We start from the raw sequence: 22,488 nt of genomic DNA, 5'->3' as shown, positions 1-22,488 counted from the left end.
ACTCAAGAACAAACAAAGGCAGGCAGCTGATGACGGAGCCCGACACGGCAGCTAGAGGCAGTTGGCGTTGCTCCAAGTCGCCTCATGGACCCTGACATTTCTTTATTTCCAACAATCACCATTTCCTGCCTTTTCCGTCCTCCTTCATCTTCCACAGCACCAGCTCCATGCAGGCGGCCGCGTCGTCCGCGGTGTCGTGGCCACAGACTGGCAGAGGAGAGCAGGGTTAGAACACAAGGCACCCAGAAACATTCATTCATAGAGCAAAGGCTTCAATGCAAAGCCACTTAATGAACTTTAAATTCAGATACATGTCACTTAGGAGTATAGTGGGGCATCTTGCACAAGGATGACTAATACAGGTAGGATTGCAGACTTTGTGGATCGAACCGAGAACCTTTCAGCTAGGAGGCGCATACCCTCATCAAGACACTATCCTGACCCCTTCCTCCCGCCCATTAAAACCAATAAGTTGTGTTTATTTGATCGTTAATCTGTATCCAGCAGTTTCACACAATTCATATTTTTGCATTGACATTCTCATGTTGAAGTCATAGGACTTCCACACCGAGCAGCTCTGGTTCTGAGCACTAGCCGAGCAGCTCGGGTTCTGAACACTAGCCGAGCAGCTCGGGTTCTGAGCACTAGCCGAGCAGCTCGGGTTCTGAGCACTAGCCAGTGGGAGAGCTGAACCCGGTGAGCATTTAGAACCAGGATGGCTGCTGGGTGCTAGTCCTAGGTTGGCAGCAGGTTTGACCAACCGCTGTCCTGGATGATTCTCCGGAGGTAGTCCGCGGTGAGGTTGTTGAGGGTCAGCTTGTGGGGGGGCCCCATGCGATGAGGGAACACCACTGAGGTGTCCACCACAGTCCCATGGAGAAACTGAGGGGGGGGGACACAGGATGAGGTCAGTCATTTAAGAGACACTTTCCTCGTCTGATTCCATCACTATTAAGTTTCTTCCTAATTAGGTAATGCATTATGTTTTCTTCAAATTTAATTTCCTAATTTTAGAATTCTCTATTAGCAATGTTATTTTGTATCTCCTTTTCTGTTTGTATGTGAGATTATTGCAGGTCTCACATTATGTTTCAATGCTTGCTTCCTATTCTGTAACTATTCAGTTGTGCAAAAAAGACGCAATTTAACCAATATTAACCCACGCCACGCCTTCTAGAGTTCAAGAGGCAGAAGGGACCTGGGCTGACCCATGTCCACGGGCCCTGGGCTGACCCATGTCCCTGGGCTGACCCATGTCCCTGGGCTGAGGGGCTGACCCTGGCTGCTCACCTTCAGGGCACAGAGGCTGGTCTCCAGGCCGTGTCCCACCAGGATGGTGTCCACTGAGACAAAGCGCAGCAGGGTCTGCTGGACCTCGCCCACGGAGGGACAGTCCTCTTTCAGGTCCTTCTCCGAGATGCCAGAGAACCTCCAGAAAATAAAACACACCAGTGGTTTACAACACCATGGACCAATAGAAAGGGAGTAGGGTTTCTTTCAGGCAGTGTTTTATCTGCCAATAGGACAATGACCAATCAAAAATGAGAAGTGGCTCCAATATGATTATGTTTGAGTAGGTTGTGTCCTTATCTTTCTACAGTCTTTGCCAATTCTAAAAACCGGTGAGAGTTTGAATTGCAAGAGTTCTGGTGAAGGAGATGAAAGGAGCATGGAGGATATAAAAGGACACATGTGCAGACCTGGTGTTGAAGTCGACCACGTCGTTACCGGGTTTGACGAACGTGTCGTACACCACCTGCAGAGCAGAGTTGACCACCGTGATTCTGGACAGCTCTAGCCCGTGGGTGGTGTAACACTAGACAGGAAACAAAGACCAGATGTCCAGATGCTAAAGCAGCGCGTTAGGCTCGTTAGACGCGCTTTACACACCTAAGTAACGCGCCCAACGCACCGAAGCGCAGAGTTCCAAAAAATTTACTTTTGACGCGCCTACGTGTGACGCTTAGCCGCAATAGCCAATCAGCGTTGAGCTTGACCCGATGTCACTGGCAGAGAGACGGAGGACGCACAGAAGCAGAAAGAACATGGACGACCAAGTCATCGTTTCAGTGTGTGCTGAAACGATGAGGAGGTGGTGAAACTCACCCAGCTGTGAGCGCCTACGGAGGATGTCATGCACTACAGTTTAGATTCTCTGCCCGACCCCGAGCCGACCCGCGGGCCGGGTCGGGCCGATATTTCCCACCACTATCCTCGGGCCGGGTCGGGCCGGGCCTTTGATCGACCGTTTTTTTTTTTTTAATCATTGCTTTATTGACCTAATCTAAGGAGAAATCTATTCCATAAACATAAATATTATAGGCCTTTATTACACGGGTCTTCACAACGCCGTGGAATGCTCCGTTCACTTGCATGGCTAGTAGTCCGGTAACATGTCAACCCCAGCGTCTTCGGTTGCTAAGCGACGTCAACGTCTTTGGTAGACTATTTCTCTGCTAATCGACACTACGAATGCTGGTAGCGAATAAATTGTAAAAAGACACCATGTAAAGTTATTTTTACGTTTTGGCAAGTAGCCGTGTAATAAGCGGGATAATGTATAGAACGTCGCCGGTCATTATCGTAAATAAGCCCCTTCAGGGCGAAGCAAGACATCTCTGCTGGGCGGGCTCATCTAGCTGGTAGGCACGTTAAGTTGTTTTCACACCGCCGTGCGGCAACTCGCCACCTCCATTCATTTCAATGAGGGAAGGCCGGCAGAGGGGAGGCGGTTACAAGGGGCTGAAAACCAGGAATGCCGCCCACGTGAACACGCACAGATTTTGCCCTACCGCTCAGCTTTCCCCGTGTTGAAACTTTCGGCGGCAGCCGCCCGGCAGCAGCAGCAGCCGCTTTTGAAAACGCCTGGCTCTTCAAACCGCCGCGCTGAACCCTCCGGCAGCGAGGCAGTTATAAGGGCGGTTGCCGCGCGGCGGTGTGCAAGCACCTTTAAGCGCGCGTTGAACCATTTTTGTGACACACAATGATCAAGCGTCAGGTTAGGCGCGTACACGCGTAACGCGTTCAGTGTAGCCGTACCTTAAGGAAGGTCTATCTAGTAGTACTAGGGTGTTCAATTATCAAGCAATTTCAAATCCATTTTTTTGATTTGGAAATATTCCCCTCTAAAGTTCAAACCTGTACAGGTCTGTGAGTAGAAAAGCAGAAAGTTTATCAAGCAGAAAATATTTGCTTGTAGAACCATAATTAGCTGATGTACTCATTTGTCGTCAACCCTTTAAAACTGAGCCTCGTACTCCCTTAAGGTATGAAAGCCAAAACCAATGCAGATAAGAGGTGAATGAACCGAGTGATGTCACCATTTCACAGTCCAGAGAGTAGACCCCCGGACAGCTCCTCTCAGAGTCCTCTCTCGGGCGGGAGGAGACAAAACCATTCATGTCCACCGCATCGTGGACGTGTAGCTACACACACACACACACACACACACACACACACACACACACACACACACACACACACACACACACACACACACACACACACACAGAGGGAAAACCGTTGTCTACAATGCGAACCAATCTACAGTAGTGGTGTTGGGATCTGGTTCTCTAGTCCGTACTCTGAACACTTGGCACCCTGGTGCTCCCATCACTCCTTCACAGCAGCTGTAGCGTGTCTCATCCCCTCCAGGTACTGGTCCAGACACAGAGAAGGCTGTTAATATGAACCTAAAGTACTGTACCCATAGTCTATGTTCCTACTGTGAACTCACCTTTCTTTTCGACTCCTTTGCCGTAGTGGTAGTTACACTCCTCCTTGCGAGTGTGCTTCCCTGTTTTGCTCACAGAGTACGTGGCCCCACAGCGACAGCAGATCCTCTTCAGGGCTTTGAGAGGCAGACTCAAAGTCAATTGATGCAAAATAATTTATACTTTTCAAAATTCTTAAGATAATTTTTTTTTTTTATTATTATTATTATTATTATTATTATTATTATTATTATTATTATTATTATTATTATTAAATACGGTATAAGATAAAGAACAAAATACCCGTAATATAAAATATTAATTAAAAGTCCTATTAAAACATTTGAAATACAAATTAAGGAGGTACAGAGAGGTTAGGCTACATACCCTAACACTAGCCCATATGTACAAATATAATATCAGGGTTTCCCGCAGAAAATGTGTTAGTTAAGGTGGTGGGCTGGGCCGTCAGACCGGGGGGGAGGGGGGCGGGGGGTGTAGTTGCTGTCTGACCACTCTTTTACAGGTGGACCATTTATGCTTATTTTCATGCAGGCTGTTGAACGTTTTTGGATTATTTTATAATTTTGTATAATATACCTTTTTTTATTACGTCGTAGTTAAGGCAGCAGGCCTGTGTTACTTAGGCGGCCGCCTAAGCTGTAAAGTGCAGCGGGAAACCCTGAAAATAACATTGATCAACTATTACTCTAAAGCCATTTACCATAGCTTTCCGGTAAGCCACATGGTTATACTGTACACTAGGTAGTGAAAATGAAGGGAGGTCAATCAAGAAACAAAAATAATTCAGTGTATGAATTCCAATGCCTTTGAATGAAGGCGGCTGCTGGTTGAATACTGACGGTCATTGACTGTCTTCTTATTGTCTGCAAACAGGATTGCGCTGCCCGGCCGCTCGGGGTTCTGCAGCGGGTAGTTGTGCTCGATCAGCTTCTCCTCGTTCATGATGTACTCCTTTAAGCTTTCATACAGCACAGCGTCCCCTAGCATACACACAACACCACGGTTACACAGGTCATTCAGAGAGATAACGGACCAAGGGACCACTGACACTCACCGCATCCTACAAGCTGGCTCATGTTGAGGGGAATGTTCCCCTTTGCTCTCTTGCCACTCATCTCGTTTTCATCTGTGGGAAGCAATAAAGATTAGTAGCGCACACACACACCACAAACCACACACCACACACACACACACCTTTGGTAGGAACAGCACTCTGGTTCTTCATCCTCTTCAGTGCATTTACAGCAACACTCAGATATTTCAATTTGTTGGCACTGCGGTTATAAACGGTCCTTTCCTCTGCCAGTGCCTATTGTAAACAACACCAGGCGTCTTGTCAAATGAAACACTGTATACAAACACCAGATATCTTCTGTCTTCTGGGAATCACCATTAGAACACATTAACAGATTACTTGTTAGACAGGGCAACTGTTGATTTGATTCAAGACTTCTTATGTAGTGACATACGGTAAGCGCCGTGGTCAAGCAGCGAATCAGGAATCTCCATCTCTGTCAAGCCATGAACACCCACCTTCTCAAAAGAGTCTTTGACAGTGGGAGAGGTCTTGAGGAACTCCTCAGTGAACATGTTCACATAGCGCTGTCGCACATCGTGGGGGACTTTGTCTTTGACCCTCTCGGATCGCTGCTTCACCTTACGCTTGGTCAAAGGCTTAAAAAAGAGAAGCCCAAAATTCAGTATTTATTCTTTCAAAACCTCATGTGGCGATGCCTGTTGTGTGCCCAGAAGAGGAGGAGGATACAGGACACCTTGGGAGGAACCTGGAGGGCCCCCTGGGGTCCGGACGGCACGCCCAGGCCCGTGTGGCCAAGGGCAGAGACCGAGGGCAGCAGGGACATGTTGCCCACCATATGGAGCGGGGCCGAGGGGTCCGGGCGGTACCGGTGCACCGGCGTGACGGCCGACAGCTGGAAGGACTGCAGGCCGCCATTGCTGACGGCGCTGATGGGCGTCAGCACCGTGGACACCGAGCTGGCCATGGACGAGAGGGGCAGTGGGTAGGAGCCCTCAGGGAGGATGAAATGCACGTTGTTGCCCACCTGGATCAAAGCGTTGCCCACTGGGATGCAGCTCATGTACGCTGATGGACGACAGGAACCCCACACACACACACACACACACACACACACACACACACACACACACACACACACACACACACACACACACACACACACACACACACACACACACACACTTTTCGGGTGTCTTCATGCTATATAAATGCAATTCAATTCATCATTTTATTATTATCATCATCCTCTTAGTTCTAATAAAGTATCTTCTAAAACCTGACCTCATCAGAATGTTGCGATCCAACAAAAATACTAACAGAGGTCCACGTACCACTCTGCACGGAGACCGGGGGCTGGACCTGAGAGGGGTGGACCAAGGCTCCGGATTCGGGTCTCCTCTGATGTGTAGACTGGGCATTCACAGAGGCTGCGAGGGGCGTGGCCCTCTGCTGTAACTGCGGGACCTTGGGGTGGTGGGGAAGCTGGGGCCCAGAGGCCCCCCCCCGCAGGGGAAATGGAATCTTGGGCCGAGGTCTAACCACAGCAACCGGCTGGTCCAATAACAAGGATTAAGGTTTCGGTTTAGTGTTCCTGGAAAGCGTTTCTGGCTTTTAGCCTTCATTGTCAAAAAATATTTTAACATGGGTTATGATAGTAAAGCAGACAGTCAGATACAATACACACTATTATCAAGTTATTGCAGTCCCGGGGGCTCAGGTGATTAATGACTTATAAGCTACATATACTTGACGATAAATATTTTACTCTCCTTTAAGTGCAAAGGATATATACCTTCAGTGATTATATACCAACTATGATTCATAGCCATATGCTCAGTACTACTAACAAGGTGAAGGTAAAATAAAACCATTAGTGACCATGGGTCTAACATCTGGGGACAGAAGGGGTACCTCTGGACGTCTGGGGATGTGGGCCACCCTTTTCTGCGAAAATAGGGCCTGTGGCTTCTCCTCTACCGCGGACGTCTCCAACTCTGTCTGCTCGTCCCCCTGACAAGGAGAGAAGGGGTGAGAACCTGAAGGGAAGGAGGGAGTCCACCCTGGCTCTGAAGAGGGTTCTGCCGGCAACTCACGTTCCCGGTCAGTGGGACTGGGGGAGCGGGGGGCTGGGCCCCCTTCTCTGCCTCGTTGGCTTCCATGAAGATCCGATAACACTCCTCCATGGGGTCGCTGTCCGACATCTCCATGTCCGAGTAGTGGAGGTTCTCTGTGGCCGACTCCCCAGAGCTAGACTCGATGAGGATGACCTTCCCTTCCCCCAATGGGCTGCCAGGTGGGTACTCCGTGGGGGGAGGGGTTTGGGGGGACACTAAATGTGATTGGACATTGGACTCTGACGGCGTGTACCAAGGGCAGCTGTGGTCCCAGTCTGAGGACCCTGATGGCGGGGGAGGGGTGGCCGTGTGCGCCTGTCCACACGGCACAACCGTGGGCACGCTATTGGTCGGGGACCAGTAGTGTTGGGCCGTGTTGGTTGGAGGTTCTACGGTCTGGGGCGTGAGATGGTAGAAGTCTGAGGGAGCAGGATGTGGATCACAGTTGGACTGCGCTGGATAGGTCTTCTTGACAACGTAGGCCTGAGGCGGCATCGTTGTTATGGAGAACTCACTGAACTCGACAGTGGGCCGAGCGTCCTCGAAGTGATTTCCATCCAAACTGCTCCTCCTCTCCTCCCCAGCGGACTCCGCGTGGGAGCCAGCCATCCTCTGGTTCTCACTTCGCAAGTCTTCCAAACATTTAGACAAGCCGTCAAACATGTCAATGGGTTTACTTTGGCGTCTATGGACCGCCTCGTCTGATTCTATCAGTACGACAGAAGATGACTCACCCTGGGAAGACTGAGAGTGTGAAGTGTGTGTTGGTGTGTGGTCAGCCTCGGTGTGAGGGGAGCTCCGGTCCGGTTCTGCCACCATTGATTGATTTTCAATGACATCGTGAACTTTGCTTTTTTTTAAATCTGGGGAGGATGGGATGTCAATGACGAGGTCCCCTTCCTGTAGGAGGTCGTCCTCCAGCAATGGGTAGGCCTCCCTGCTGGCCGACTGAAGGTTGTGACCGTCACTACAGGAAACCCCTCGTGCCCTTTTGACCCCAGCCTTATCCTTCTGATCTTTGCCTGACGAACTGTAAGACCGCAGATCTGCAGAGAAGTTGGACAAAGGGTCATATTCCAGATCCGTCCTTGGTTTGGAGTTATCCATCACGTATTTCCGTGCTTGGATTGAGAGCTTTGGCGTGCGTCTGTGCGACGACGGTTTATAACCATCCCCGTTGTCATGTTTGCAGGTAGTCTCCGTCTGGTAGTGGGACAGCCTCCTCTGCTCCTTCTCCACCTCGCTCTTCACGTCCTCAATCTCCTTGTTGATACGAGCCAACTCCTGGAGTGATTCACTGCTCTCAGTCGGGGGATAGTTTGGGATTCCTGCTTTACGGCACGAAGACATATGGAGATGCATGTTTTATTATATATACAGCAAGTCGTTTTGATAAAACTATGTTTTGATAAAACTATGTTTTGCAAGAGAACCATGAGACTCTCATGGTTCTCTTGCATTCGGGTCTACAGCAGTAGTCCAACGAATGAAGGAGAACCATTGGACTTCATCAAAACAAAGTAACAGCACTACTTTATATCCCAAAAATTCTTACTACCATCAATCATTTAGCAAAATATTGGATAGGCATAAAAATATAATCCGTTATTAATTTGCATGTAATTGTCAACAACTGACCTGGAAAATCAGCCAGGCCAACCGGCTTCATCGAAGCAGCAAACATCTCTCGGACCTGTTCCTCATGCTTGTACAAACAGTGCGGCCTCTCACAAAGTCCACGTCGGAAAGGGCAGACCACTTCGGCAAAGAGACCGGACGCTGGCAACATCTGCAAAAAAATAAACCCGTCAGGTTAACTTATTTTAATAACAAAAGTTATAAACGACGCGTGCAGTCTCCTAATTAGGTGAGGCAGGTGGTGCACATCGTTATACAAGTCATGCGTACCGTCCAATAGTTTTGTTTGTCTGATTATTTGTAAGATTATTCCATTTTGAATCATGTTCAAAATGTAGGTCTGTTACCGGCTGCTGGTGGCATTGTATTACGTGTTGGTCGTCCCCAGAGCCATAGAGAGAGAAGAGTTACGACACTCTCTGATCTCTCCGGCAGGGTGGTCACGTGGTTCATGTAAGCCTGTATAGTTCCCAAACACGCCGCGCTCCCATGTTCTTCTATGGGACTGACAGCCGCGATTACAATATTTAATATTGAATTATAGTAAATATAAATTTTAAAAACACCTACCCAAGTACTTCTGACTATTGTTGCATATATATATATATATATATACAGTGGGGAGTTCTCCCACTAGTTCTCCCACTTTAAAAGACGAGAGAGGACTGTAATTTTCATCATAGGTAAACCTCAGCTATGAGAGACAAAATGAAAAAAAAAAAAACAGAAAATCACATTGTCTGATTTTTTAAATATTTATTTGCAAATTATGGTGGAAAATAAGTATTTGGTCACCTACAAACCAGCAAGATTTCTGGCTGTCACAGACCTGTAACTTCTTCTTTAAGAGGCTCCTCTGTCCTCCACTTGTTACCTGTATTAATGGCACCTGTTTGAACTCCTTATCAGTATAAAAGACACCTGTCCACAACCTCAAACAGTCATACTCCAAACTCCACTATGGCCAAGACCAAAGAGCTGTCAAAGGACACCAGAAACACAATTGTAGACCTGCACCAGGCTGGGAAGTCTGAATCTGCAATAGGTAAGCAGCTTGGTGTGAAGAAATCAACTGTGGGAGCAATTATTAGGAAATGGAATACATACAAGACCACTGATAATCTCCCTCGATCTGTGGCTCCACGCAAGATCTCACCCTGTGGGGTCAGAATGATCACAAGAACGGTGAACAAAAATCCCAGAACCACACGGGGGGACCTAGTGAATGACCTCCAGAGAGCTGGGACCAAAGTAACAAAGGCTACCATCACTAACACACTACGCCACCAGGGACTCAAATCCTGCAGTGCCAGACGTGTCCCCCTGCTAAAGCCAGTGCATGTCCGGGCCCGTTTGGAGTTTGCTAGAGAGCATTTGGATGATCCAGAACAGGATTGGGAGAATGTCATATGGTCAGATGAAACCAAAATAGAACTTTTTGGTAAAAACTCAACTCGTCGTGTTTGGAGGAGAAAGAATGCTGAGTTGCATCCAAAGAACACCATACCTACAGTGAAGCATGGAGGTGGAAACACCATGCTTTGGGGCTGTTTTTCTGCCAAGGGACCAGGACGTCTGATCCATGTGACGGAAAGAATGAATGGGGCCATGTATCGTGAGATTTTGAGTGAAAACCTCCTTCCATCAGCAAGGGCACTGAAGATGAAACGTGGCTGGGTCTTTCAGCATGACAATGACCCCAAACACACCGCCCGGGCAACGAAGGAGTGGCTTCGTAAGAAGCATTTCAAGGTCCTGGAGTGGCCTAGCCAGTCTCCAGATCTCAACCCCATAGAAAATCTTTGGAGGGAGTTGAAAGTCCGTGTGGCCCAAAAACATCACTGCTCTAGAGGAGATCTGCATGGAGGAATGGGCCAAAATACCAGCAGCAGTGTGTGAAAACCTTGTAAAGACTTACAGAAAACGTTTGACCTCTGTCATTGCCAACAAAGGGCATGTAACAAAGTATTGAGATGACCTTTTGTTATTGACCAAATACTTATTTTCCACCATAATTTGCAAATAAATTCTTTAAAAATCAGACAGTGATTTTCTAGATTTTTTTTTTCATTTTGTCTCTCATAGCTGAGGTATACCTATGATGAAAATTACAGGCCTCTCTCATCTTTTTAAGTGGGAGAACTTGCACAATTGGTGGCTGACTAAATACTTTTTTGCCCCACTGTATATATATATTTGTAAATGTCAGTTTTACATTTGGAGTGGTAGGGTGACAACTGAAAGCTACTTAGATACGTTTTTAAGTTTGAGGGAAAGCTTCACTTTCGTGTTAGCATGGGTAGCACTAGGCTGACTTTAGTGGCTTAACCTTAATTTAACTCACATCTGTTAAATTAAAGACGATTCAAGATGTTCATTTTTACACAACTGGACTATTGGATTTCCTTGATTTTGCTTGTAGCCTAATTCCGATTCACTTACCCGTGGTCAGAGTGTGATTGAGAAAGCACAGTAGCAACAGTCCATTTAGCATCTAGTTTCCAGGCAACTTCTGATGAGGCAGGAGCTGACCACACAACCATGATACTTTTAAGACTAAGCCATACACAAAGTATCAAATATATTAAAGAATAACAAATCATTACACTTGGATGAATGAAATAGTTTTTTTTTTTTATTAAACAATGGGTGAGACAGCAAGAATGTGTGTATCCAACTTGAAAAACAAGAACAAAATGAAGGAACAGGGATGAATATTGTGTGTGTGTGTATATATATATATATATATATATATGTGTTAACAAGAGAGGAATACCGTGAGGAAAGCAGACAATTAAATAAGCAATACAAATAAAATGGACCACTGGTTATAGAACCCTCCAGCAAATGCAGATTCCACTGCCTAACATCTGCACGCTGGAAAGGAGAATCCACCATGTGAAGCTGGACCCAGTGTTTGAGATGCTGAGTGTTTAGAAATCCCCTCCACATATATCAGGCTGAGTTTTGTGGAACCAAGAACAAGTGGGAACAAGCATGACTAAGAACAACGAAGCAATCATACAGTAAGTGTGAACAAGAACAGCAAAGTAGAGCCTGGGGGTATCAATAAATAAAACAAAATTAGTCATGTGTGGAACAAGAACAACAAATGTGTAAACAGGTGTGCGTGTTTATCTAACTTGTAAAACAAGAACAAGGTGAAGGAACAGGGAGGAATATTAATTCATAAACAAAGAAAATACTTCACATACATCAGGCTGAGGTTAAGGACAGCAAAGTGCATAAGGTCGAAAGGAAGGACAACAATCGCAGACGTCGCCGCCGCCACCACCAACACCAGCCACCAGCAGTCGCCACCACCAACAGCCGTCGCCAGCACAAGCCGCCACCACTAGCAGCAGAATTCAACACCACCATCCTTCGCCACCACCAGCCAGCTCAAGCAGCCATCGCCTCAAGCAGCAGCGACCTGCAGCAGCAGTGTTTGCCGGCACCAGCCAGCTCAAGCCACCAGCAGCAGCAGCCACCGCCATCAGCATCCACCGCCATCAGCATCCACCATCAGCAGCATACACCATCAGCCGCATACACCAGCACCAGCAGCCACCACCTGCAGGAGAGTGAAAATAATCAGACAAGACCTTGAATAGCCTGTAGGTCAATGAGTTTCCCCACACATGGCCAAATTGCTGCCAAGTTGGGGAAGGGGGGGACAGAAGCTTACATTATGAAAAAAAAGAATGACACTACTGTCTGTGTGATAACATTTGAAAGCTCGTCATTATGGCTTATATTTTTTTGTGTGGAATAATTTGTATTCATATATGTAATCCAACAGCCTTTTCAAGGGTATGGAAGCTTATTTCTACTAGCTATAGCATCAGACACACAGTACTCCAACACCGTAGCTAACACCGTCAGGTTCAGCAGATTAAATCCGTCGTTAATCAACCTTATTGATCCTAGCAATCCTACATCAATAACTAACTAAATAAAAGTTGTCAGAGATTCACTACTTAACTTCTGGTGCAGTGATACCTTCACAGCTGGCGAAATCGAGCTGACTAACTAGCAGGCAATGACTGAAAATCGGTCGTCTACCAAGATAAAAATATATATAATTACGCTGTGCACATACAAATAAAGATCAGTATATGCATCATAAAGGCCCTCTGATATAATATAGAGAGTTGACAATTCAAAAGAGGTAGCAATTTAATCAATTTACCCCTGGAGATACCTTCACATATGGCGAAGCCGAGCTAACAAACTAGCAGGCAATCAGTCGTCTACAAAGATACAAATATATAGAATTACGCTGTGCATATACAAATAAATATCTGTATTTATTTGTATATATATAAAGGGCCTCTGATACAATATAGACAGTTGAGAATTCAAAAGAGGTTGCTATTTAATGCACTTACCTCAGAAGTTACTCGACGGCCAGCAATGGAAATCAATGATCTCCTACGCCATAAAAGGATGTTTTGGAACTGTGCGAGACTCCATACCCCGGAAGTAGGTGGCAATAAACGCTAAAACGGAGTCCAATGGAAGTGTCGCCACGCTGTTATATCTATCACTCTGGTCGTCTCTAATAATTGATTGGCGTGAGGAGTGTGTTGCAGTACCTCCCCGCGCCACTGGGGGCGGCGCTGCGTTCAGGACACGTGGGGAGGAAGAGGTGGTGCTTGGGAGAAACGTGAACAACATGTCCACCAGGAACGTTACACCTTTACTTTCAAAACTGCTTTTGTTCATATTTCACGGTCTTTGAAATGGAAAATAGTGACGATAATAACGATGAGGATGAAACCGAGTGGAAGACCAGTTGGACAGACTTTACAGTCGCGCCCAGTCCTGATTATGGTGAGCTAAACACAAACCTCAATCAAAAAGATAAATATATAGTCAACGTCGTAGTGCCTCGTGAACAAATGCCAATCCATCTTTTAATGGCATTGCTTTGTGTGTAGGAACTGTGTTTAATAGCCTGCAGACTGCATCCCCCCAAAGAGTCATCCTACACTTTGACTTGGACTGCTTTTACGCGCAGGTGGAGATGATCAGGAACCCAGCTCTGCGTAATGTGCCTTTGGGTAAAACAGGTTTACTGCATCTACCTTTCTTAAATTGTGCACTCGTATTAATTAAAATATAGCGATTAATGTAGCCGTTCTTTTTACGTTATGTACTGTTCTCGGTCCTGGGCCCCGTTTCCCGAAAGCATCGTTAGCCTAAGTGGATCGTGAAGTGCGTCGTACGAGCGTCGTAACCGTGGTGAAGTTAGTTTGATGTTGGATATTCGACAGCTATTCAACAGATATTCGGCCATTCATTTCCTATGGGAAATTGCTTTTTGCTCAATAGCTTCCAAGTTATGGGACCCAGAGGCCCCGGACCAATGTATACCTGTCCTACTATGTGGTACTAACAACACACACCTCACTAAAAATAATATTTTGCACCTCCTATTTTATTTGAATTTTTTTAAAAATCCCATTCATAGCCAATGGAAAACAGCTTTTTTGCTCAATAGCTTCCGAGTTATGTGACCCAGAGGCCCCAGACCAATGTAGACCTGTCCTACTATGTGGTAATAACAACACACACGGATAAGGATAAGGTTTCATTGATTGGCGCGCACTCTCTAGTCTAGAATATTTGTAGACATTAAAAATGCAACGTTCCATAATTCAAACGCAGAGGCTAGGCATTATCACACGGCTATTGCTGACCCTAGTATTAGGAGGGCTTGGTCTAGATCCGGCCCATATTGTTGGGCAGGATGAAGTAGGCTATAGGTCTTTTTACACTGCCGAGCCGGTTCGGTCGCAGCTTGGCACGCCCGGTATAAACTGGTTATTACCATTTCACATGAGCGGCATACCAGCGGAAAAACGGTTGGCCTATATGCCATGATACCACTGGATCATGTCGGTATAGAAAGGTTTATGACACTGGATCAGTGTAAAATGATAGGAACCTGTAGGCCTACTTCAATTTTTAGGTTAAACACCAATAAGAACAAATGCAAAACTTAATATTTGGCCTATTGAATAGTTATGAGTTGAAGCAGTCATACAGTAGGCTATATAGGCTACGCTACTAGGACACCTTGATAAAACAGGAGTGGAAAAATGGATGACTGTCTAGCCATAGGCTACAGTTCCACCCCATGGTAGATATAGGGACCTGCCTCTGTAGTCATAGACTATAGCTCTAAATCTCTGTTATCGATTAGTCAGACCTGTTTAGGTGGCTAGGCTAACTACCGTCAACGGAGCAAGTCCGGCTGTTTTCAAAAGCATCTGTCATTTCAACAACAGCAACAACAAACAGATCGCACATATACTAGCGACAGCACGGACATGAGAAACGTATTAATCCCTTTATTTACGGCGTTATGTTGTGATATAGTGTCGATAAAGACCATATATATATAGCTTTACATTTACGGCAATACTTGTCTTGAAATTATACGGAGGAGGCGGGGCGTGCTGGTGTCATATACCATTATTGGGAACGGCACTTACCGTTCCACCCGAACGGCATTTACCGTTCTAGAACGGCATATGCCGTTCCTGGACGGCATATGCCGTTCCTGGACGGCATATGCCGTTCCACCCGAACGGCAGTTACCGTTCCTAAACGACATATGCCGTTCCTGAACGGCAGTTACCGATCCTAAACGACATATGCCGTTCCTGAACGGCATATGCCATGGTATGTCAGTGGTCGCGGTGGCACATGCCACAGGCCAATAAATGATCTCGGCGTCTCTCCATTTTCCTGCGACATTCCTGCGTCTCCCCCTCCTACGGAGCCCATTTCAGCACCGTGTCAGTAGACAATTACAATCCTACAAACGTTGTGAGTGCAGTGAACGCGCGTTCATGTTAAGAGGAGTTTCGGGAAAAGCTCCAAAGAAATTTACGATGGATCACAAGATCCATCGTGAGAATGATCGTACGAGCGTGGATCCATCGTTATCGGGAAACGGGGCCCTGGTCATTGATAAATACAAAAACTGTGTGTATATATCTGCAGGTATTCAACAGAAGTATATTGTAGTCACCTGTAACTACATTGCGAGGGAGCAAGGTGTGACAAAGCTGATGTCGGTGGTGGATGCTCAGGAGAAATGCCCTCAGCTTGTGTTGGTTAAAGGAGAGGACCTGACACACTACCGGGAAATGTCCTACCAAGTCACAGGTACCACTAATAATCGCATAATGTGTAATAATCTTGTTTTTCAGTGTTTCTATAGTGTTATAATATATCATAGAATAATAAGTAATGTAAAATATTCATACATTTTTTATGATGTTGTTTTGCTTTATTGTAACTATTAAACCTTATTACGTTGAATATTGTTTTATTGTCATTTAACACTTGTATGTGAATTATTAAAAAAAAAATAAGCTTTGATCTCTTACTGAATGTTGCATTGCTTTTTCCATACGCACTCACCTTCTGCTGTGGTGATTTCCATCAGAACTGCTGACGTCCTACTGTCCCTTAGTGGAGCGGCTTGGGTTCGATGAGAACTATGTTGATGTCACAGAGATGGTAGAGAAGAGACTGACTCACTGCTCCTCATTCGAGGGACATGTCTATAACCGTGCTGGTATGCTTTCATTACATCGTGTTCACACAGGCCGGTGTCTCACTGAAACCAGGAAACTAATTATGAAACCAGCTTATTGTCAAAATTATAAGAAAAATAATTTACATTTAACTTTCAGTTCTGTGCTGAATACTAACAACCAAAGCTTTTGAAACTCGACGAGCAAACGGAAGTGTTACTTGTTTTGTATATTCTGTAGGGATGGAGACTAACCCTGGACCCCACCGGAGGCTGGCGGTCGGCTCTCACATCGCGGCGGAGCTCAGAACAGCCATCTGCAGCAGGTTGGGCCTCGACGGCTGTGCCGGGGTCGCCACCAATAAGCTGCTAGCCAAGCTTGTGTCTGGGTCCTTCAAACCAAACCAGCAGACCACACTGCTGCCCCAAGACGTTGACCACATCATGGGCAACCTCGGCGGCCTTCGTAGAGTTCCCGGTAGAGAAAATGCTGCATTAATTTAGTCTAGTTTGTCTTCTAAAAAACACAGTGTTATACAGAAGATTCATTCAACAGTAGTTCATACCACACACATGTTGGATCATGGCACTAAGGTAGGATGAGTTCATGATGATCTGCTTATGATAAAAAAAAAAAGTACACTATACATGTTGTATAAATGGATAAGGTTGTCCTAGGGGGCTGACCTCATTGTAGTTGTGTTCTTTCCTCTGAGGGGTGGGACATCAGACCAGTAAGAGGCTCCATGCCCTGGGATTGGTGACTGTGCAGGACCTGCAGCTCTTCCCATTGGCCGGCCTGGTGAAGGAGTTTGGAGTCCCAACTGGCCAGCGCCTGAAGAACCTGTCTCTGGGCGTCGATGACTCCCCCGTCGTGCCCACAGGATCCCCCCAGGTAGGACACAACTGGAGGGATGAGTGGAGAGTTTCAAACTGAGCGAGCAAGAGAGAGAGAGAGGGAGGGCAAGACTTTTGAGATCTACATACATTCAACCCTCCCTTTGCCTATGCATGCACCTGAGGTGACGCTAGGTTGAATGTGATCCACAGACAAGATGGATTCCCTCAACAAATTAGCAAAAATAAGTCCTGATTGGACAGCAATGAACCAGCAGCGGTCTGAAATATCAAGGCAGATGCAGTGAATCAGAACAAATCTCAAATATGAGATCTCAAATCTCATCTACAGCACTTTTTTAATAATACAAGTATGTATGTGTGTATGTATGTATGTGTGTATATATTGTGGCAACCCGTTTCCCCGATTGTCAGATACCCGGTACGAATTACACATAAAGCAGGGGTTAAAGCCGCAGCCGGCGTTTATTTCCGCAGCATAAATAGTCTGTATACTCGTGCTAGGGTCTCCGTGAGCCTCTAGCTTGCCGGCGTGGTGCGGAATCCCTCCGTGTCGCTTCGTCGTGGTGCGGACTCTGTCCGTGGCACTTCCTCGTGGTGCGGACTCTCTCCGTGGCCCTTCCTCGTGGTGCGGACTCTCTCCGTGGCACTCCCTCGTGGTGCGGACTCTCTCCGTGGCCCTTCCTCGCTGGTGCGGACTCTCTCCGTTGCACTTCCTCGCTGGTGCGGACTCTCTCCGTTGCACTTCCCCGTTCGCCCGGTCTGGTGCGCCTTTTAAACCCGGCTTCTGGGGCTTTCCCTTCCTCCGGCCAGGTGTCCCTGATTGCGCTGATTGGGGGGAGAGACGTGGTGCTCTCTGTCGCCGGCTGGAGGTTGGCGACGGTAAACCAGGACTACTGGGTGTCCTCGGACCCACCCGGTCCGAGGTTCAGCGGCGGGATGCCACACTCCTCCACCGCTTGCTCAGGCCCCTGGTCGTCGGTGAACCCGCTCAGGCAGGCATCCCGTAGTGACAGGGCGTCGGCGTTCCTGGCTCCGGCCATCCGCTTCAGGGGGGCGTGGTTGGTGACCAGGATGACCTCCCTCCCTAGGAGATAGTACCTGACGCTCTGGAGGGCTGGGAACCACCGCGTCACTCGAGCGTTGGCGTCCCTGGCTCCGGCCATTCACTTCAGGGGGGCGTGGTTGGTGACCAGGATGACCTCCCTCCCTAGAAGATAACACCTGGTGTTTCGGGGGCCCCGGAACCACCGCGTCACTCGTGCGCCGGTGTCCCCGGCTCCGGCCATCCGCCCCAGGGGGGCGCGGCCGGCGACCAGGACGACCCCCCTTCGCCCTCCACCGGCTCCGATCGGCCCACCCGCGGCCCAACGCGATCTGCCGCAGCGGCCCAGCGGTCGACGCACCCCTGGGGCCGGGGTCCCCGGCCACCTCCATCAGGTCGTCGTCGCCATCGCCGTGGCCCGTGGGTCCAGAGGGGACCAGGCGGTCGTCGGCGCTCCCGTCGGGATCCGGAGGCCCCACAGGTCCACCTGTCCCACGGAGGCCGTCCCCATCCAGCGTGACGGCGTTCCCGCTGGGGATCGACACGGACAGGCGATCGTCCTCCGCCCCTCCAGCGGAGTCCCTTGCTCCGACCGACGTCCCCGCCGCCTCCGTCTCCGCCTCGGTGCCGACGCCGGCCCCTGGCTCGGCCCCGAGCCCCGGCTCCAAGTCGGCCCCGAGCAGCGCCACGGCCCCTGGTTCCGGTGAGGCCGCGGGCTCAGCCTCCTCTGTTCGCCCTCCAGGGGGCGACGGAGGCCTGGTGGCCCCGTGGGCCTGTTGAGCTCCCCTCACCCCTCTGCGGGGTGGTTCTCTCCGGCTCCGGAGTTCACGCGCCGGGTCCTGTAGCCGGTGGAAGATCGGGCAGTCCTTCCCGATTAGCAGCGGCACCGGTAGGTGGGGTACGATCCCTGCCCGCGTCGTGAATACCCCGTGCGGGGTCCGGATGACGACGTGGCAGGTCTCGATCGCCGGGCGTCCCCGTGCATGCAGGTCACCTCTATGGGCGCGCCCTCCTTCCCGCCCGCCAAGTCGGGGCGGAGGAGAGTGACCACGCTTCCGGTATCCACGAGGGCCTGCGTGTCCTGGGTCATTACCCGCGCCGGTATGGTCGGGCTTCCCGTTTTCCCCTGCGCCCAGCAGGTCGCTCGCATGCATGGCTGCGTCTGCTGCCGGCGTGGCTCGTCTCGCGGCCGCTCCTCCCACGGCCTCGTCTCCCGCGGCCTCATCTCGGGCCGCGTCGTCTCTGGCGGCGTCGTCTCCGGCTGCATCGGGGCGGCGGTCGCGGCGGCGGTCGCGGCGGCGAGTTCGGTGAGCCGCAGTACGGCCTCGTAGAGGAGGGTCAGACTCTCCCTGGTCTCCCACTGCTGCTGCTGGGCGGGCGTCGCTGCGGTCCCATCCGGGTTCTGCATGCCGGCTGAAGGGGGTTCCCTCACAAACCCGGCCCGTAGCGCGGTCGAGTTGCCTGCATTCTCCACCATATGTGGCAACCCGTTTCCCCGATTGTCAGATACCCGGTACGAATTACACATAAAGCAGGGGTTAAAGCCGCAGCCGGCGTTTATTTCCGCAGCATAAATAGTCTGTATACTCGTGCTAGGGTCTCCGTGAGCCTCTAGCTTGCCGGCGTGGTGCGGAATCCCTCCGTGTCGCTTCGTCGTGGTGCGGACTCTCTCCGTGGCCCTTCCTCGCTGGTGCGGACTCTCTCCGTTGCACTTCCTCGCTGGTGCGGACTCTCTCCGTTGCACTTCCCCGTTCGCCCGGTCTGGTGCGCCTTTTAAACCCGGCTTCTGGGGCTTTCCCTTCCTCCGGCCAGGTGTCCCTGATTGCGCTGATTGGGGGGAGAGACGTGGTGCTCTCTGTCGCCGGCTGGAGGTTGGCGACGGTAAACCAGGACTACTGGGTGTCCTCGGACCCACCCGGTCCGAGGTTCAGCGGCGGGATGCCACAATATATATATATATATATATATATATTTGTGTGTGTGTGTGTGCATAAAACTTAAATCCTACCTAAAGCACGCTTTGAAATTACTTCAATTGTTCTGGTATCATGTTTGTTTCTTCTTTTAGTCTCTTAGCGATGAAGACTCGTTCAAGAAAATCTCCACCACTAGAGAAGTTGTAGAAAAGACCCAAGAGCTGCTCACCAGTCTGGTGAAGAGGTTGGTAACAGCTAGTTACAGTTGATACGGTCTGATTGGACACAAGACTCTAATCTCTCTGCTTGGTTTGGAAACAAGGATGCAGAAAGACGGCCGGCAGCCCCGCACCTTCAGGCTGACCCTCCGGAGGTACTCTGCAGAGAACAAGTGGTTCAGCAGGGAGAGTCGCCAGTGTCCCGTCCCCCACCACCTCGGACACAAGGTGGTCTCAGGTGGGTCCCGCCCCCACCACCTCGGACACAAGGTGGTCTCAGGTGGGTCCCGCCCCCACCACCTCGGACACAAGGTGGTCTCAGGTGGGTCCCGCCCCCACCACCTCGGACACAAGGTGGTCTCAGGTGGGTCCCCCCCACCACCACCTCAGAAACAAGGTGGTCTCAGGTGGGTCCCGCCCCCCACCACCTCGTACACAAGGTGGTCTCAGGTAGGTCCCTGTGTTGGGACTGTGTTGGTCGGGGGGGGGGGGTCATTATTATTATCCTTACAGATATTATTATTGCTGTATTATAATTCTAATACTGAAATAAATATTACTATTATAACTGTAATAATACTAATTATTATAATGGAAATAATTATTATTTGCTCATCCTCTTCCGTTCTGTCCAACAGGCAGCACCGATGCTAATGTGCATCTGGTTACCTTGGCGATGAAGCTCTTCAACAAGATGGTGGACGGCGGCGCGGCGTTCCACCTCACACTGCTCAACGTCTGCTTCACCAACCTGCCACCGGCGCGGGGGACCTCGGGCCAGGGGGCCATCACGTCGTTCTTCACACTGGGCAGCTCCCCACAAAGCAGTCCGACCCCCTCCCGAACTCACGTACCTCACTGCCACTCACCTCATCTCTTCAAATCAATTCAAACTTTATTTATAAGATGCTTGTTCACTTCATTCAATTAATTGTTACTTTTTAAACGGTTGGGACTATTGGTCCAGTTGGTCCATAACGTTTAATACAAGCCCAGAAAATACTTAGGAGGAAAGGTTCCCTTGTTTGCTCTGAACGTAGTCTAAATGTTCCTATATTACAAAGGATATGGACACAGCAAGAATATCAATAGTTAATCGTCAGGGGGATTAACTTTACCTTATCTAAGCGCATGTTAGCGGTAATGCTAGTTTGTGTTCCCGGCAGGAGGAGCATCCACCCAGTTGGTCGGGTCATTTGAACGGGTCCCAGGAAGTGGAGAATAACCCGCAGAGTGTGAAGACTGAGCAGGATTTCCAAATGAAGACACTAGCAGAGAGCACCGCGGGCTCCGAGGCAGATCAACCCGCATCAGCGGCAACAAAGAGCACAGTTGTTTCTCCGGATATTAGCAATCACCATGGAGCTACCCGCAGCACACAGGCGCCGTCTGAAGACTACTGGACGACTGCAGGCAGGACATTCAAACTGCCCCCTAATGTTGACCCGGATGTGTTCAGGGAACTCCCTGAGGACATCCAGAAGGAGCTGCTGTCGCCTGCCTTCACCCGTACTCACCCCACCTCCTCCGCCTCGGCCACCAGTCAGCCAGTCCCCAACCCCCTACCCCTCTACTATGGTCCTGACCGAGACCCTGCCTCTCCCCCCAGAGACCCTGCCTCCAAGTCCCAGCCTCCCCTCCGTTCTTCCGGTGACTCCCATCGACTCCCCATTAGGGAGGGGTCCTACCTCTGTTCATCTGATGCACTGCCAACCACCACAGAGGTCAGCCGGACCCCACCGAGCCGGACCAGTACAGGACCAGGAGAACCCCCTGCGGCAGACCCCCAGAGGGCTGGGGGACAGGCCCTGTGTTCCCCCTGTGGGGTCCCAAGGCACATGGACCCCGCTGTGTTCTCAGAGCTCCCCCTGGAGGTCCAGAGGGAGCTGATGGTTGGGTGGAGACAACAGAAGCCGCTTCTGAAGGCACCCTCCTCAGAAAGAAAGTCTTCTAGCAAATACAAGAAGGCTGTGGTTAAAACTGGTAGGCAGAACGACTTGTACAAGTATTTTAAGCCCAGCTAGGCTTATTGCCTTGTTCCCTATGTGGCCCAAGACTCTTTGATTGTTCATAAGAAATGTTAATTTTATCAAAGGATTGTTTTTTTGTTATTTTGTCAATAAAAGTTATGGTTTCTTCGATACACGTGATTGGTTAAGCCTATGCTTATTAATATTGATGATGACTTAATATTAATGTAGCTTAATTATGGGGACTTAATTCGTGGTTGAGTATGTAGTCCTAAATCAGTTCTTAAATTACTCTTAAGCTCTGCATTCGCGTTCAGTTGCAAAACCATTATGGAAAACAACAGAATCGCTCCTTGAGAATTCCCCTTCTGGCCGATGTCCATGGAAATCCACAAAGC

General features: G+C 49.1%; 2 protein-coding genes across 2 annotated transcripts; one reads left to right on the top strand and one right to left on the bottom strand.

Annotated features, from left to right (window-relative positions):
- Positions 1-91: 91 nt before the first annotated feature.
- Positions 92-8,679, bottom strand: LOC307080489 (uncharacterized protein; the record flags this gene model as incomplete). Its single annotated transcript, XM_079743208.1, has 16 exons — positions 92-207; positions 762-882; positions 1,291-1,429; positions 1,701-1,816; positions 3,321-3,425; positions 3,584-3,657; positions 3,737-3,850; positions 4,577-4,717; positions 4,792-4,863; positions 4,932-5,046; positions 5,271-5,411; positions 5,510-5,841; positions 6,108-6,327; positions 6,688-6,786; positions 6,870-8,221; positions 8,529-8,679. The coding sequence occupies 16 exons, from the start codon at positions 8,677-8,679 to the stop codon at positions 116-118; spliced, it is 3,384 nt and encodes a 1,127-aa protein (XP_079599334.1). The 3' UTR covers positions 92-115.
- Positions 8,680-13,195: 4,516 nt separating this feature from the next.
- On the top strand, positions 13,196-22,257 carry poli (polymerase (DNA directed) iota). Its single transcript, XM_079746199.1, has 10 exons — positions 13,196-13,364; positions 13,472-13,594; positions 15,546-15,710; positions 15,994-16,125; positions 16,325-16,561; positions 16,800-16,978; positions 20,055-20,146; positions 20,225-20,358; positions 20,759-20,970; positions 21,287-22,257. Exons 1-10 carry the CDS (start codon positions 13,274-13,276, stop codon positions 22,142-22,144), a joined length of 2,223 nt encoding a protein of 740 aa, XP_079602325.1. The 5' UTR covers positions 13,196-13,273; the 3' UTR covers positions 22,145-22,257.
- Positions 22,258-22,488: the final 231 nt, after the last annotated feature.

Source organism: Pollachius pollachius, assembly GCF_949987615.1.
Source record: "Pollachius pollachius genome assembly, chromosome: 1".
Classification (NCBI taxonomy): Eukaryota; Metazoa; Chordata; class Actinopteri; order Gadiformes; family Gadidae; genus Pollachius; species Pollachius pollachius.
Note: the sequence above shows the minus strand (reverse complement) of the source record. Positions and strands in the feature narration are given on the sequence as shown.